The following is a 14383-nucleotide window of genomic DNA, read 5'->3' as shown; positions in this document are numbered from 1 at the left end:
GATATTAAAAAGGCTTTTGTTTTCAGAAAAAGCAGTAAGAAAAATCATTCTCTAAATTTATATCATGTGAAATTTTGACAAAATCGCCCCATTTCCTGATGCTTTGTCTGAATCGCCATCAGGCTCTGAAAAGTTGAGAATTTTAAAGCACCATCTTGTTCAATTACAATCACACATTTTATTGCCCAACTCAGTAAACTTCCAGACACAAATCGCAGAATATCTGGAGATCAGGAGAAGGCAGGCTTTGTCATGGAAATGACTTTCTACTGTGCTGCAGCCAGGATGTGCCAAGCCTACACATAGCCTACATTCCTGAACTCACCAATTAAGAATACTATGTTGGGCAAGATGTGAAACTTTTTCCCAACATCAACACCTAATTTCCTTTTCGTCCCACTGTATTTTCCCTTTTTATATAAGACAACTAAAAAATGATCAGTAGTCTGAACAGGTTGAAATTCCCATTGTTTCATGAAATACGTGTGTGTGCATGCATGTGCAGTTGTGTCTGACTCTTTGCGACCCCATGGACTACTGCCCACCAGATTCCTGTGTCCATGGAATTTTCTAGGCAAGAATACTGGAACGGGTTGCCATTTCCTTCTCCAGTGCATCTTTCTGACCCAGGAGTCGAACCCACATCTCCTGTGTCTCTTGCGTTGCCAGGTGGATTTTTTACCACTAAGGCAGCTGAGAAACCTTCAAGAAGTATGGGTTATGTTCATTCACTTTAGTCGTGCCAACTTTTTGTGACCCCATGGACTTATAGCCTGCCAGGCTCCTCTGTCCACGGAATTTTCCAGGCAAGAATTCTAGAGTGGGTTGCCACTTCCTTCTCCAAGGGATTATCCCGACTCAAGGATCAAACCCTCATCTCTTGCATTGCAGAGGATTCTTTACCACTTAGCCACTGGAGAACCACTGAATAAAAAGGCATGGTTGCTCTGGCTTAGTGTGAGGAGCCCTGTCTTATATTATATATAAAACTAAGGATTTACAGATGTCAGAGGCAGTTACATTAAAATGTATTAATTCATTGCACAAATATTTATCTAGTGTTACAGCTACTGAAATAAGAAGATAAAAGGATTAAGATAGTTTTTTCTTTCCTGAGGTTATATCTATTTTAACATGTTAGGAGTGATGCCAGCCACATAATTAGGCTTATGAGGTGTTAAGACTTTTGACTAATAAGAATCAAATTATGATTTTTGAAATAGAAAGTATCTGGGTTTGGAATGGTCTGAGTTTATCATGCTTAGGGTTCATTGGGTTTCTTAAATCTGTTATATTTATGTCTTTTGCCAACTTTTGGAAAGTTCCCAGTAATAATTACCTTAGTTTTTCTCAGCCATACTCTTTCTCATTCCTTTTGGAGACTCAGATTACACAAGTGTTAGACCTTCTGGTATTGTTACTCAGATATCTGAGGCTCTGTAGAGTTTTTTCTCCTCCATTTGTCTCTTAAATTGTTGTTCAAAACGGAAAATTTTACTGATTAATCTTCAACTTCATTCTTTCTTTTCACACTATTTCCATTATTCAGTCCATTCAGAGTTTTTTAATTCATTATTGTTTTTCACTTAGTTCCTCCTTATATAATCTCCCTCCATATCCACAGGTACTACATCCTTAGATAAAACCAATCAAATAGAAAAAGTATTTTGGAAAAAAATTCCAAAAAGTTATAATAAGCACATTTGAATTTGCTGTACTCCAGTAACAATTTACACAGCATTTACATTGTATTAGGTATTATAAGTAATTAAAGGATGGTTTAAAGTATAGGCTGTGCATAGGTTTTATAAAACTACTATGCCATTTTATATAGTAATTTGAACTTCCTCCAAGAGTCCTGGAAGCAAACCCCTGCAGATACTGAAGTACAACTGTGTATTGTGGCTAAGACTTTCTCATTTTTTCCAATTATTTTCCATTGTGTTTGTTTTGCCCTTAGTTGCTGGAGCATTTTTATAATAATTTCTTTAACATCTTTGTGAATATTTCCAACATTCATGTTATCTCAGCACTGCTGTCTGTTGATTCTCATAGTCCATAGGGCTTGAGATTTTCCTGGTTCTTTTTAAGCCAGTTCTGAATTGTACCCTGCAAATTTTAAAAATTTATTTATTTTGGCAGCACTGGGTCTTTGTTGCTGCTCAGGGACTTTTTCTAGTTGTGGCGCAGGAGCTTCTCCTTGTGGGGGCCTCTCTCATTGTGGAGCACGGGCTCTAGGGGGCTGGGCTCAGGAGTCGTGGTGCACCGGCTTAGCTGCCTGTGGAATTTTCCCAGACCAGGGACTGAACCCATGTCCCTGCATTGGCAGGCAGATTCTTCTCCATTGGACCACCCAGGAAGTCCTATCCTATACATTTTGATTATTATAAGTCTCTGGGTTTTATTTATATTCTATAGAGACTGCTAATGATTTGTTTTAGGAGACAATAGTTAGTTTCAAGCTGCAAGTTTCAACAAACCTTCTCTGAGTTGTGGTTCCAATACCAGTTCAGTTTTCAAATTCTTTGTAGGGCTATCTGGAACTGTCCTGTGTGTGCACCATAATACAGTGACTAGTCTGAGACACTGGTGATGGTTTATGCCACAGTTCTCAAAGTATAAAGGCAGTTGTGACTCTGATCCATATACGTACAGCTCAGGAATAAACCTAGAAGTTTTAAACCTAGAAGTTTTAAACCTAGAAGTTTTCTGAGCTCATCCCAGTCTGAAATCATCCAAGTATATTTTGTGGCTGCCTAAGGCCCCCCTTTTATTGTCACCCAGCGAGAAAACTGAGGCTTCATTCACCCACATTTCCTACAACAATTCTGAACAGAGAAGGCAGCAGAGTGGGGGGTTGGGGTTGGGGGAGGCACAGGCGAGCAGGGATCATGATATTCGCCATTTCCCTTAGGAGGACAACTCCTCTAATCAAAGAGGGAGGTTCAACTCTGCATTTTTAGCAACCACTGCTGTTCTGTTACCACTAGCGCTCTGCTACTGCTGCCTCAGGACTTCTAGGGAGACTGCGGCAAATGAGAATAGAAAACAAAGAGAGGCCAAAAATGGGGAGATTCCCACTCTCTTTTTTAAGACTCAGAAGAAACCCTTCCAAATGGTGGTATAATTAGAGGGCAATCTGAGCTCTCTGTCTACACAAGTAACACCTTCTAGATTTTGAGCATCACTGATTTCAGGATTCTGCTGAATATCAAGATGGACATATGAAAAGGGAAATACCACAAGGCTGGTAAAAGATCGGCCAGTAAGCTCTACACTACAGAATTCTAAGCGCTTTCACAATGAAAGACAGTCAAGTGCCAGCCAGGCAGAGTAATGAATCTTCACTGAACACCTAGGATTTCATCATAGACTCCACAGAATCATAAGTTCTCTGGGACTGTGATTACAATGGATTTCACTCCCATGATTAGGTTTTACTATAAGACACAGGTGACTTTAAGAAAGGGAGGGACTTCTCTGGCAATCCTATAGTTAAGGTTCTGTGCTTCCACTGCAGGGAGTGCAGGTTCAATCCCTGGTTGGGGAATTAAGGCTTCACATGCCACATAGCATGCCCAAACAAAACAAAAAGGGAGGGAGATTATCCTTCATGGGCCTGACCCATTGGTGAGCCCTTAAAGGGACCAGATTCTTCTGGCAGGATATTCAAAGCCAGAAAAGGATTTAACGCTTGAGAAATACTCTGTTTCAAGTATTGAAAATAGAGCCAAGAACAAGAACCTGGAAGATTCTGAGAGCAATTCCCAGCCAAAAGCCATCAAAGAAATGAGAACCTCACTCCTATAACTGCAAGGAACTGAGTTTGGCCAATAACTTGAATCATCTTGGAAGCAGATTCTTCCCAAGAGCTTTAGTAAGTAATGTAGCCCAATTAACATCTGGATTTCAACCCTGTAAGATCATAAACAGAAAATCCAGCCACACCATGCCCAGACCTCTGAACAAATATGAACTAACAAATATGTGTTGTTTTAAGCTGCTAGGTTTGTGTTAATTTGTTACACAGCAACAAAAAACTAATTTAAGGTGCTATAATGAAGTTAATGCCAATAAATTTATCAACTTAAATTCTTCAAAAGACAAAAATAATCAAAGCTGACACAAAAGAAACAGAAATTATGACTATCTATCTATCCAATAAAGAAACTAAATTTCTAATTAAAAACATTCCCACTAAAAAAACTCTATGTTCAGGTGCTTGGAGTAAATTCTACCAAATACGGAAGAAACAATACCAATCCTACTTAAACTTGTTCAGAAAACTGAGGAGGGAAAGGCTTCTCAACCCAATTTATAAGGTTAACATTAACCCAACTTTAAAATCAGAGAAGATATTACATGGAAAGTACAGACCAATATTCCCCATGAGCACAGACATAAAAATGCATACCAAAATATTAATAAGTCAATATCAGCAACATATAAAAGGCTACTACATCTTCAACATGTAGTGCATAAAACTTTTGAAAATCAATCAAATTGGGGCTTCCCTGGTGGCTTAGTGGTAAAGAATCTGCCTGCCAATGTAGGAAACGCAGGTTTGATCCGTGATCTGGGAAGATCCCACTTGCAAGGAAGCAACAAAGCCCTTGTGCCACAACCATTCAGCCTGTACTCTTAGAGCTGGAGAGCCACACCTACTGAGCTCACATGCTGCCACTACAGAAGCCTGCGTGCCTTGGAGCCAGTGCTCCGCAACAAGAGAAGTCAAGGCAATGAGAAGCCAGCACACTGCAACTGGAAGCCCTCGCTTACAATTAAAGAAAAGCCCATGCAGCAAGGAAGATTGAGCACAATCAAAAAGAGTAATTAATTTAAAAAAAAAAGAAAAGGAAATCCAATTAATAGACTAAAATATAAAAGCTACAAAATCATCTAAATAAATACAGAAAAGGCACTGAACAAAGTGAAACTTATTCTATCCCTTTCAGGATAAAAACTCTCAGCTAAGTAAAACAAGAAGAGAATTTCTTGAATAAAGGGCATGTGTGAAAAACCTACAGGTAATATTAAACTTAAAGCTGAAAGACTAAATGGTTTTTGGTAAAATGGTTTTTGGTAAAAAGAACAAAACAGAAACATGTACTGTGATGTTATTAATTTCATTTATCCATTGACTGGATCTTGGGGTGTCCAGATATTCTGGTTATTTCTGTGACAGTGTTTTCTTTTTCATAAGATTAACATTTAAATGGTAGACTGACTAAAGCAGATTACCTTCCTTAGAGTTCAGTTCAGCTCAGTCGCTCAGTCGTGTCGGATTCTTTGCGACCCCATGAATCGCAGCATGCCAGGCCTCCCTGTCCATCACAAACTCCCGGAGTTTACTCAAACTCATGTCCATCGAGTCAGTGATGCCATCCAGCCATCTCGTCCTCTGTCATCCCGTTCTCCTCCTGCCCCCATCCCTCCCAGCATCAGGGTTTTTTCCAATGAGTCAACTCTTCACATCAGATAGCCAAAGTATTGGAGTTTCAGCTTCAGCATCAGTCCTTCCAATGAACACCCAGGACTGGTCTCCTTCAGGATGGACTGGTTGGATCTCCTTGCAGTCCAAGGGACTCTCAAGAGTCTTCTCCAACACCACACTTCAAAAGCATCAATTCTTTGGCACTCAGCTTTCTTCACAGTCCAACTCTCACATCCATAAATGACCACTGGAAAAACCATAGCCTTGACTACATGGATCTTTGTTGGCAAAGTAATGTCTCTGCTTTTTAATATGCTATCTAGATTGGTCATAACTTTCCTTCCAAGGAGTAAGCGTCTTTTAATTTCATGGCTGCAATCACCATCTGCAGTGATTCTGGAGCCCAAAAAAGTAAAGTCTAACACTGTTTCCACTGTCTCCCCATCTATTTCCCATGAAGTGATGGCATGATCACATGGCATGACCAGATGCCATGATCTTAGTTTTCTGAATGTTGAGCTTTAAGCCAACTTTTTCACTCTCCTCTTTCACTTTCATCAAGAGGCTTTTTAGTTCCTCTTCACTTTCTGCCATAAGGGTGGTATCATCTGCATACCTGAGGTTACTGATATTTCTCCTGGCAATCTTGATTCCAGCTTGTGCTTCTTTCAGCCCAGCGTTTCTCATGACGTATTCTGCATATAAGTTAAATAAGCAGGGTGACAATATATAGCCTTGATATACTCCTTTTCCTATTTGGAACCATTCTGTTGTTCCACGTCCAGTTCTAACTGTTGCTTCCTGACCTGCATACAGGTTTCTCAAGAGCCAGGTCAGGTGGTCTGGTATGCCCATCTCTTTCAGAATTTTCCAGTTTATTGCAATCCACACAAAGGCTTTGGCATAGTCAATAAAGCAGAAATAGATGTTTTTCTGGAACTCTCTTGCTTTTTCGATGATCCAGCGGATGTTGGCAATTTCAATTTGATCTCTGGTTCCTCTGCCTTTTCTAAAACCAGCTTGAACATCTGGAAGTTCACGGTTCATGTGATGCTGAAGCCTGGCCTGGAGAATTTTGAGCATTACTTTACTAGCGTGTGAGATGAGTGCAATTGTGTGGTAGTTTGAGCATTCTTTGGCATTGCCTTTCTTTGGGATTGGAATGAAAACTGACCTGTTCCAGTCCTGTGACCACAGCTGAGTTTTCCAAGTTTGCTGGCATACTGAGCGCAGCACTTTCACAGCATCGTCTTTCAGGATTTGAAATAGCTGGAATTCCATCACATCCACTAGCTTTGTTCGTAGTGATGCTTTCTAAGGCCCACGTGACTTCACGTTCCAGGATGTCTAGCTCTAGGTGAGTGATCACACCATCGTGATTATCTGAGCCGTGAAGATCTTTTTTTACAGTTCTTTTGTCCTTAGAGTAGGTGGCTCTAATCCACTCAGTGGAAGGAATGAATAGAACAAAAAGATTGGCCCTCCTGAGAGAGTAAGAGAGAATTCTTGCCTGACTAACATCAGCTTTTCCTGGGTCTTGAGCATATAGAACTCCCACAGGAACTACACCATAGGTGCCTCCTGTTTCTCAGGCATTCCAGGTGGCACTAGTGGTAAAGAACCAACCTGCAAATGAGGGGATACAAGAAATGCCCTTTCAGTCCCTGGGCCTGGAAGATCCGCTAGATGAGGAAATGGCAACATGCTCCAGTACTGTGGCTTGGGAAACCCCATGGACAGAAGAGCCTGGTGGGCTGTAGAATCAGACATGACTGAGTGACGAAATACGAACAGACTCAGACTGGAACTAAACTATCGGGTCTTCTGGTTTTCAGTTTGCAAACAAACTTCACAGATTGTGGATCTTAACTCCATGATTAAATGAGCTGACTCCTTAAATAAATCTAGGTGTGGTGGACTTTCTTGGTGGTTCAGTGGTTAAGAATCTGCCTGCAAATGCAGGGGACATGGGTCCATCCCTGGCCCAGGAAGATTCCACATGTGCCACTATTACAGAAGCCCACAGGCCCTAGAATCTGTGCACTGCAACAAAAGAAGCCTGCAAACCATAACTAGAGAACAGCCTCTGCTTGAAGCAACTAGAGAAAGCCCTTGCAGCAACAAAGATCAAGCACAGTCAAAACTTAAAAATAAATAAATGTCTGTGTGTATGCATATATATATACACACATACACACACACAAACACCCTATCATCATTTTTCTTGCAAGAATCCTGACTGATGTTTGCTCCCATCATTTTTATTTAGTATCACCCTGAAGGTCCTAGTCAGTACATCAAGAAAAGAAAAGTCTGGAAAGAAAGAAGTTCCCTGCTCCCCATCTACCCCTAATCTTTTTTTTTTCCCCTCCAGATTTCTCTTCAACATTATACTGGAACTCCTAATCTGAACAACAATTTAAAAAAAATGAGATGTACCTACAAGAAAGTGATGTCATAATTGCATTAATTTACTTCAATTCAACTATGTAATCTCTCTCTGAAAAGAGAAAAAGGGTAGAGGAGGGAGAACCAGAGAAGTAGATGGAGTGGGGAGGGAGAGGGTACTTGAAATACTATATTAAGTGCACTAGTCCTAAAAATATATGACCACAAACAATAAAATCAATCCAGCTTGGAATAGCTGATGGAAGTTGGTAAAACCTATAGAAATAAAGTGTTACTCACAAGTAATCTGTCAAAGACAAAAATAAAGCATAATGCTCAAGAAAAGTAAAGAAATATAGTAAATGCTTCTTTCGTCTTCTTTAGGAAGAAACTGAGTAAGGATGAAAGGCTTTAGAGAAACAATAACTAGAAAAGAATTAAATAGCTAATGAATAACAATAACCTAACAATAACAATAATCAAATGGGAAGAATAAGTAGTAATTCCCATTTTTAGAATGCAAACTATACATGGATTCATACAAAATCACTGAGCAATATGATACATATATGTTTAAAAAAACACTCCATATATATAGGTATATTGGGTATATATAAGGGTATATTTGCCTATGTATGACTTCTAACCTTAGGAAAGTAATATCCAAGGAACTCTACTGAATATTTAATAATCCAGAGAACCATCCAAGATATAAAATGAAGAAATCAAATTATAGCTTAATATATATAACATCATCCCTTTTCTTTAACAAATCAACCGATCAATAAAATAAACACAAACATAAGTTTACATATATTTGTATAAACATGGAGGTCACTCAAGGCTCAATGACCTTGAATCCCATGTGATAGTAAAGAGATGAGGAGGAGAGATCAGCAACTTCTTTCTTAAATCATATTTGGACTTTTTTTAACTGCTGCAATAATCATGTTATACTTTTACAACTGGAAAAGTTTAAGAAGGAAAATTTAAATTCAAGGGAAAAATTAAATTACCATTAAAATAGAAAACAAGGTTAGTTGGTCTTAAGTGTATTCATTAAAAATTAAAATCTAGCTAATAATATAAGAGAAAACACCTTTATTTTAATGACAGCTACCCAAAGAATCTTTAATGTCCACTTAGAAAAACAAGCCATTGGTAATCTTTGGCAAGGTACTCCTGAATACATCCTCATGCCAGCAAACGTCTCAAACTAACCGAATCTCTTTCTTGGATCACAAAACTATTCACTTCATTTCCTGCCAAGCAAAATAGAGGAAAATGCATGCTTTACACTTTGAAGCAAAATGCCTTGTTAAGTCTTTACTTAATTGTAAGGGTGGTGCAATAAATCCCCATGTGTTAACAAGTTGTGGTCTACAATGTAGTCATCTATTTTATTTCAGGAATGGTATTACATTTTCTGTCTGTTCAGCAAGTTTAAAAGGAAAAAAAAAGGGGGGGAGGGGTGTGTGGGGGGGAGGCCGGGGTCGGGGTGGCGCCTAAAAGAGGCTGAGTGAAGCTCTGACCAAAACTGAGAAAGAAGAATAAGCCTGCACAGAAACATGTGACCTACAGTTTTGGCTTAACTTTCACTTGCTGAATTCTTGATCTAAATCAATTTCTTTTCCATAACATACACTGGGGAAATGTCAATCTATCCAGTATATTTCCAACTATGCAAAGAATATTTTGGAACAAAAATTTATAATTGTTCTATAATAAATTGCCATATTCTATATCCTGTAACTGACCAAAATGGATAAAATGTAGTCTCCAATGTGTCATTAACTGAGCATATTAGTGAATTATTTAAATAACAGGGCAGAAGACAAATTAAAATCTAAACAAGTACTCACTTTTACAGTTTCTTCTGTGTTAAGTTTATTTCCCTTAACCAAGACAATTTGGAAAGGGTTGTTATTTTCCCAAACATGCTGTTAAAAAATGAAAAAATACAGGGTATTAATGTTTAATTTTAATTAAGAATTCATTTAATTACTCATTTCTTAATACTTAATGAAGAAATGAAAATTTGAGGCTAACAATGAAACTGCCTATCAGCTCACATGTGCACTGGCAAAATAATAAAAATACAACTCTGAACTAACAACTGAAAACCACATATATTAAATTAAGCATCACAACCACTAGCACTTACTTCTCAAGGCAAAACAATACTGCTACAAAATTCACTAAACACCATAAACAAATGGTATTAAAAGCTTTGGATAAATAAAAAATTGACTATACAAATTAATATACAGGAATCTTAATTATCTTAATTATCAAGGAATGGTTTTTCTTAAGACGGAAGAACTATTTAAAAACTGTTAAGTATTCCAATGAACAAAAACTTAAGGTCTGCTTTATAAAAATATTATATTCTAGAAGAAATGTCTTTGTTACATTTAAAGTCTAAAAGTTCAAGAAGAGGAAAACAGACAAATTACACCAAAACACTATTATAAGCTAATACAAATGAGATACACCAGAAAATCAGCTATCTCAGCACACCTAACTTTTCTACTAGAATGCCTCAGCTTGCTCTCTGAAGTCTCATGTTTAGCTCTAATCTCGAAATATACTCAACTTGAGGGCATTTTTTCTTTAGCACCTAAAGATAATCAAAAACATAAATGACCTATTTAGAATCATATGTAGCTTGAGTAAGGAAAAATAATAGTAGCTTAAAAAAATTACTATAAATAAATGGTGATGAGTCTTTAGCAAAACATGAATTAGTTTCCATAGGAGAACTGAGCAAAGACTATGTGTGGCAGGCTTAAGCATAAAACCTGACAACAGCAACAACAAAAAAATCACATGGTTTTTAAGGTCACCAAAAGTTCATATGTGAAACTTACAGAAATAATCCGAGTTTTCTTTGGTGGTAAAGGAAGAGGAAGGTTAGATGAATTTCGATTTATGGCAGCCTCTATGGCAATCATTTCCTGTTCATACAGCTTCTTGATCTTGCAACATTCCACAAGTATAAAATGGGGTAATGTTCTGTTCATTACACAGTTCCGGATATACTACAGTGGCAAGGGAGAGTAAGGCAAGGATTTTCAAACAAAACTTAAATCAAGAGAAAAATAAAATTAAGCTGAACAACATAAGAATAATGTTGAAAGTCTGTATTAAACTCAATGTCAAAAATACGAGAAATTAAAATAACAACATAAAATAGCTATCATTAAGTGAACACTTAAATATCTAAGAACTAAACTAGATACTTCTTCTATGTCAGAACTAATCTTCTTAACTCTAGAAGACAGATTTCCCCCCTTTAATAGATTAAAGAACTTAAAACGAAAGGCTAAGTTACACATCTAGCATCTCTAAGACCTGGATTTAAATCCACCTGACTGATTTTTTTTTTGTTTGCTAAACCTTAGAGAAATATGTGACACAGTATATATGTTGTTTTGTTTTTTTTCTCTTTTCTGCACTCCACACTTGACAGGATGACCAACTGGCCCACTTTTCCAGGGGCAGAACTTGATCATCATAGACTGTGATGCTACAGTGCAAGCTCTGGCCAGTAAGTCAAAAAAGCTGAATATGCAGTACACAAGTAGCCATTTTTTTAAAGTCCTGAGGTGGCCAGCTTTCCATGGATCCCTGAGGTGGACATGGTACCTTATTAGCACAAGCCTCAAGGCAACCATTACTGTCTCTCCATCAAAAACCTACTGGCTATCCAAGTGTGATACTCTGTTTCATTTCCATGAAACCAAAATAACTCTCCAGAGGCATATAAGAAAAAGGGTGGTTGCTTACAATACCAATGATTCTAACAAAATGAATAAAAATACAGTGCATTCCTCACCAGAATAAATTTCCTATACAGATATAAAGTGTAATTCACTTTATACAGTATAAAGTATACAGTATACTGCATTCAATTCAGAACCACTGAAAATACATTTCTGATATTAAAAAGAATGGCCTACAAGTGGGAGTTAACACGATACTATGATAAATATATTCATTCAAAAACTTTTCACTATGAAAGATGTATCATTCCATTTCTTTCAAAATCCTTAGCCTATATTGTATATTTTCTTTCTCACACGACCTTGCACAAAAAAAAAAAAAGCACACATGCCTTTAATTTTCTTTGTAATAACAAATTCCAGTTTGGGCAAAACAAGATACTTTCCCCTTGCTAAGGTTTTTTTTAAAAAGTATTGAAGAAGCAGAAGGCTACTTAAAAGATGGCAGAACACGAAGAGAAGTCAACACTTTTATGTTACCACCAAGCACTTTTCATCTTCTCCCTCTCAGGGTTAGAGTTCAAACTGTCAGAATGCCACAGATGCAAAAGCTGTGCATGAAGGTTATAACTGCTGTAAGATTTTCTACCTAAAAAACCAAGAACTAAAGGCTACACTAAATATCTGATAAAAAGAGAAGGGAGATATAAAATGCCCTGTTACCTGGCTAATAAATCAGAGCTCCTTCTCAAAACAGACATCACTTAATAATTGGCAGGCCATTATCCCTTTTGCTTCATACAAACACCAAAAATCACAAATAAGAGTAATCAAATACTTTTCTAAAATTCAATTACTAAGAAAAAAAAAATTCAATTACTATTTACCTCTGTCACGGTCTATTATTCTTTATGTAACAACTATTTTCAGTCTGCAAATGTAATTTCAACAAAAATATCTTCACGTTCCTTGAAGGCAAAATCAGGATTCTCCTCTTTAAATAGCGAACCTTATGGCTGGGGGAGGGATGTCTCACTACATGTATCTTAAACTCCACTATACTCTGAAAATAATCTGAGGCACCTGAATGCTCTGCATAAAACATCCACTCAAAGAATTCATAAATGGTAAACGGACAGTTTTTTTTTTTGTATTGATATATATTTTTTAATCGTCTGAACTTTATTTTGTTTTCCTTTTATTATTATTATTAGTTGGAGGCTAATCACTTTACAATATTGTAGTGGTTTTTGCCATACATTGACATCAATCAGCCATGGATTTACATGTGTTCCCCATCCCGATCCCCCCTCCCACCTCCCTCTCCATCCCATCCTTCTGGGTCTTCCCAGTGCACCAGCCCTGAGCACTTGTCTCATGTATCCAACCTGGGCTGGTGATCTGTTTCACCCTTGATAATACTGTTGCAACGCTGTTCTCTCTGAACATCCCACCCTCACTTTCTCCCACAGAGTTTTTCTAAAAGTCTGTTCTGTACATCTGTGTCTCTTTTTCTGTTTTGCATATAGGGTTATCATTACCATCTTTTTAAATTCCATATATATGTATTAGTCTTTATCTTTCTGGCTTACTTCAGTCTGTATAATGGGCTCCAGTTTCAAAAATATGGAAGGCTTCACAAATTTGCGTGTCATCCTTGCGCAGGGGCCATGCTAATCTTCTCTGTATCGTTCCAATTTTAGTATATGTGCTGCCAAAGCGAGCACATAAATGGTAAACTGAGTTAAAACACATACCTGGAACTGAATTAGTGGGTGATCACCAAACACATATTCTACTCTCCCACTGACTTGCAACACATAGTCATAAGGGCTAACCTCATCTTCTTTCCCATGAATAGTCAGACGTTTTTGGATTGCCAATTCATTTATTTTGATAGGATTCATATTAGGAGATACCTGAAAACTAAACACATCCTAAAAAGAAGGGTAGAAAAAAGAAAGCAACTTTATATTTACAGTGAAAATATCACTCTTTACATTTGTACTTATTAGTAGTATTATTTATACTACATTATATCCAATGAGACACAATGCTTACACATATACATCCTATACATTTAATGTTTCAGTACATTTTTTTCACTCCTACCAATTTGGAAAATCATTTTTTAACCTAAATGAATATTTTGTTACAATTCATCTCATGTTTACTATAGTATCCCCACATGCTGGTTCCCAATGCTGGTAATCAGCAGTGATGCTGAAATGGCCAAATAAGGACTTTACAGAACTGGGCAGGGAGGGAATAATGTATGATGGTTACCAAACGTACTTTACTCTGAAATTTTGCCATTCCTGTTTTTTGATGGTCACATGAATGTTTATTCAATTATGAAATAGTGTTGGTAATAAATCATGGTATAGGGTATTTTTCAAGGAATAACAGCCTAAATAAAAAGCGATCAACTCTATGTGACCTGCCAAAATGATTTAATAACTTCAAAATTTATTATTATATGTGATCCAAAACTTTTTGGTTTAATCTCTGGGAAATATGTAGCCAGAAGAAACGGAGACTAAGGAGATACGATAGATACATTTCATTTAGCTGAATACATGGCATGTAGAATAAAGGGAGACTGAATGGATACTTATTCAAATAAGAAAGTATAACCAGAATACCAGAAAGCTAGATTGAATTTTTTTTTTTTTGTTTTGTTTTTTTTTTGTTTTTTTTTTTAGATTGAATTTTTTTTAGTTTTTTAAATACAATATTTAAATGTTTTCTTGCTCCCAATGTGCTATCAATATTTAGTAAGCAGAACACTTCCCATAGCTAATGGATATATCGGGTCAGAGACACAGGCTATAAA

General features: G+C 37.1%; 1 protein-coding gene and 1 non-coding gene across 3 annotated transcripts in view; both read right to left on the bottom strand.

Annotated features, from left to right (window-relative positions):
* Nucleotides 1–14383, bottom strand: part of LOC122445271 (phosphatidylinositol 4,5-bisphosphate 3-kinase catalytic subunit beta isoform) — a 180161-nt gene that overhangs the window by 68914 nt on the left and 96864 nt on the right. For both annotated transcript variants that reach the window (XM_043474268.1, XM_043474269.1), the window contains exons 6-8: nt 13305–13484; nt 10693–10863; nt 9685–9762 (exon numbers count right to left, since the gene is read on the bottom strand). In XM_043474268.1, coding sequence (XP_043330203.1) covers nt 9685–9762; nt 10693–10863; nt 13305–13484 — 429 coding nt within the window. The remainder of the gene's footprint in view (nt 1–9684; nt 9763–10692; nt 10864–13304; nt 13485–14383) is intronic.
* On the bottom strand, nt 13168–13274 carry LOC122445721. The gene has a single exon (XR_006270666.1). It is a non-coding gene; the product is annotated as a U6 spliceosomal RNA (small nuclear RNA).

Source organism: Cervus canadensis, chromosome 7 (assembly GCF_019320065.1).
Source record: "Cervus canadensis isolate Bull #8, Minnesota chromosome 7, ASM1932006v1, whole genome shotgun sequence".
In the NCBI taxonomy this organism is placed as follows: domain Eukaryota; kingdom Metazoa; phylum Chordata; class Mammalia; order Artiodactyla; family Cervidae; genus Cervus; species Cervus canadensis.
This window is presented reverse-complemented; position numbering and strand designations above follow the sequence as displayed.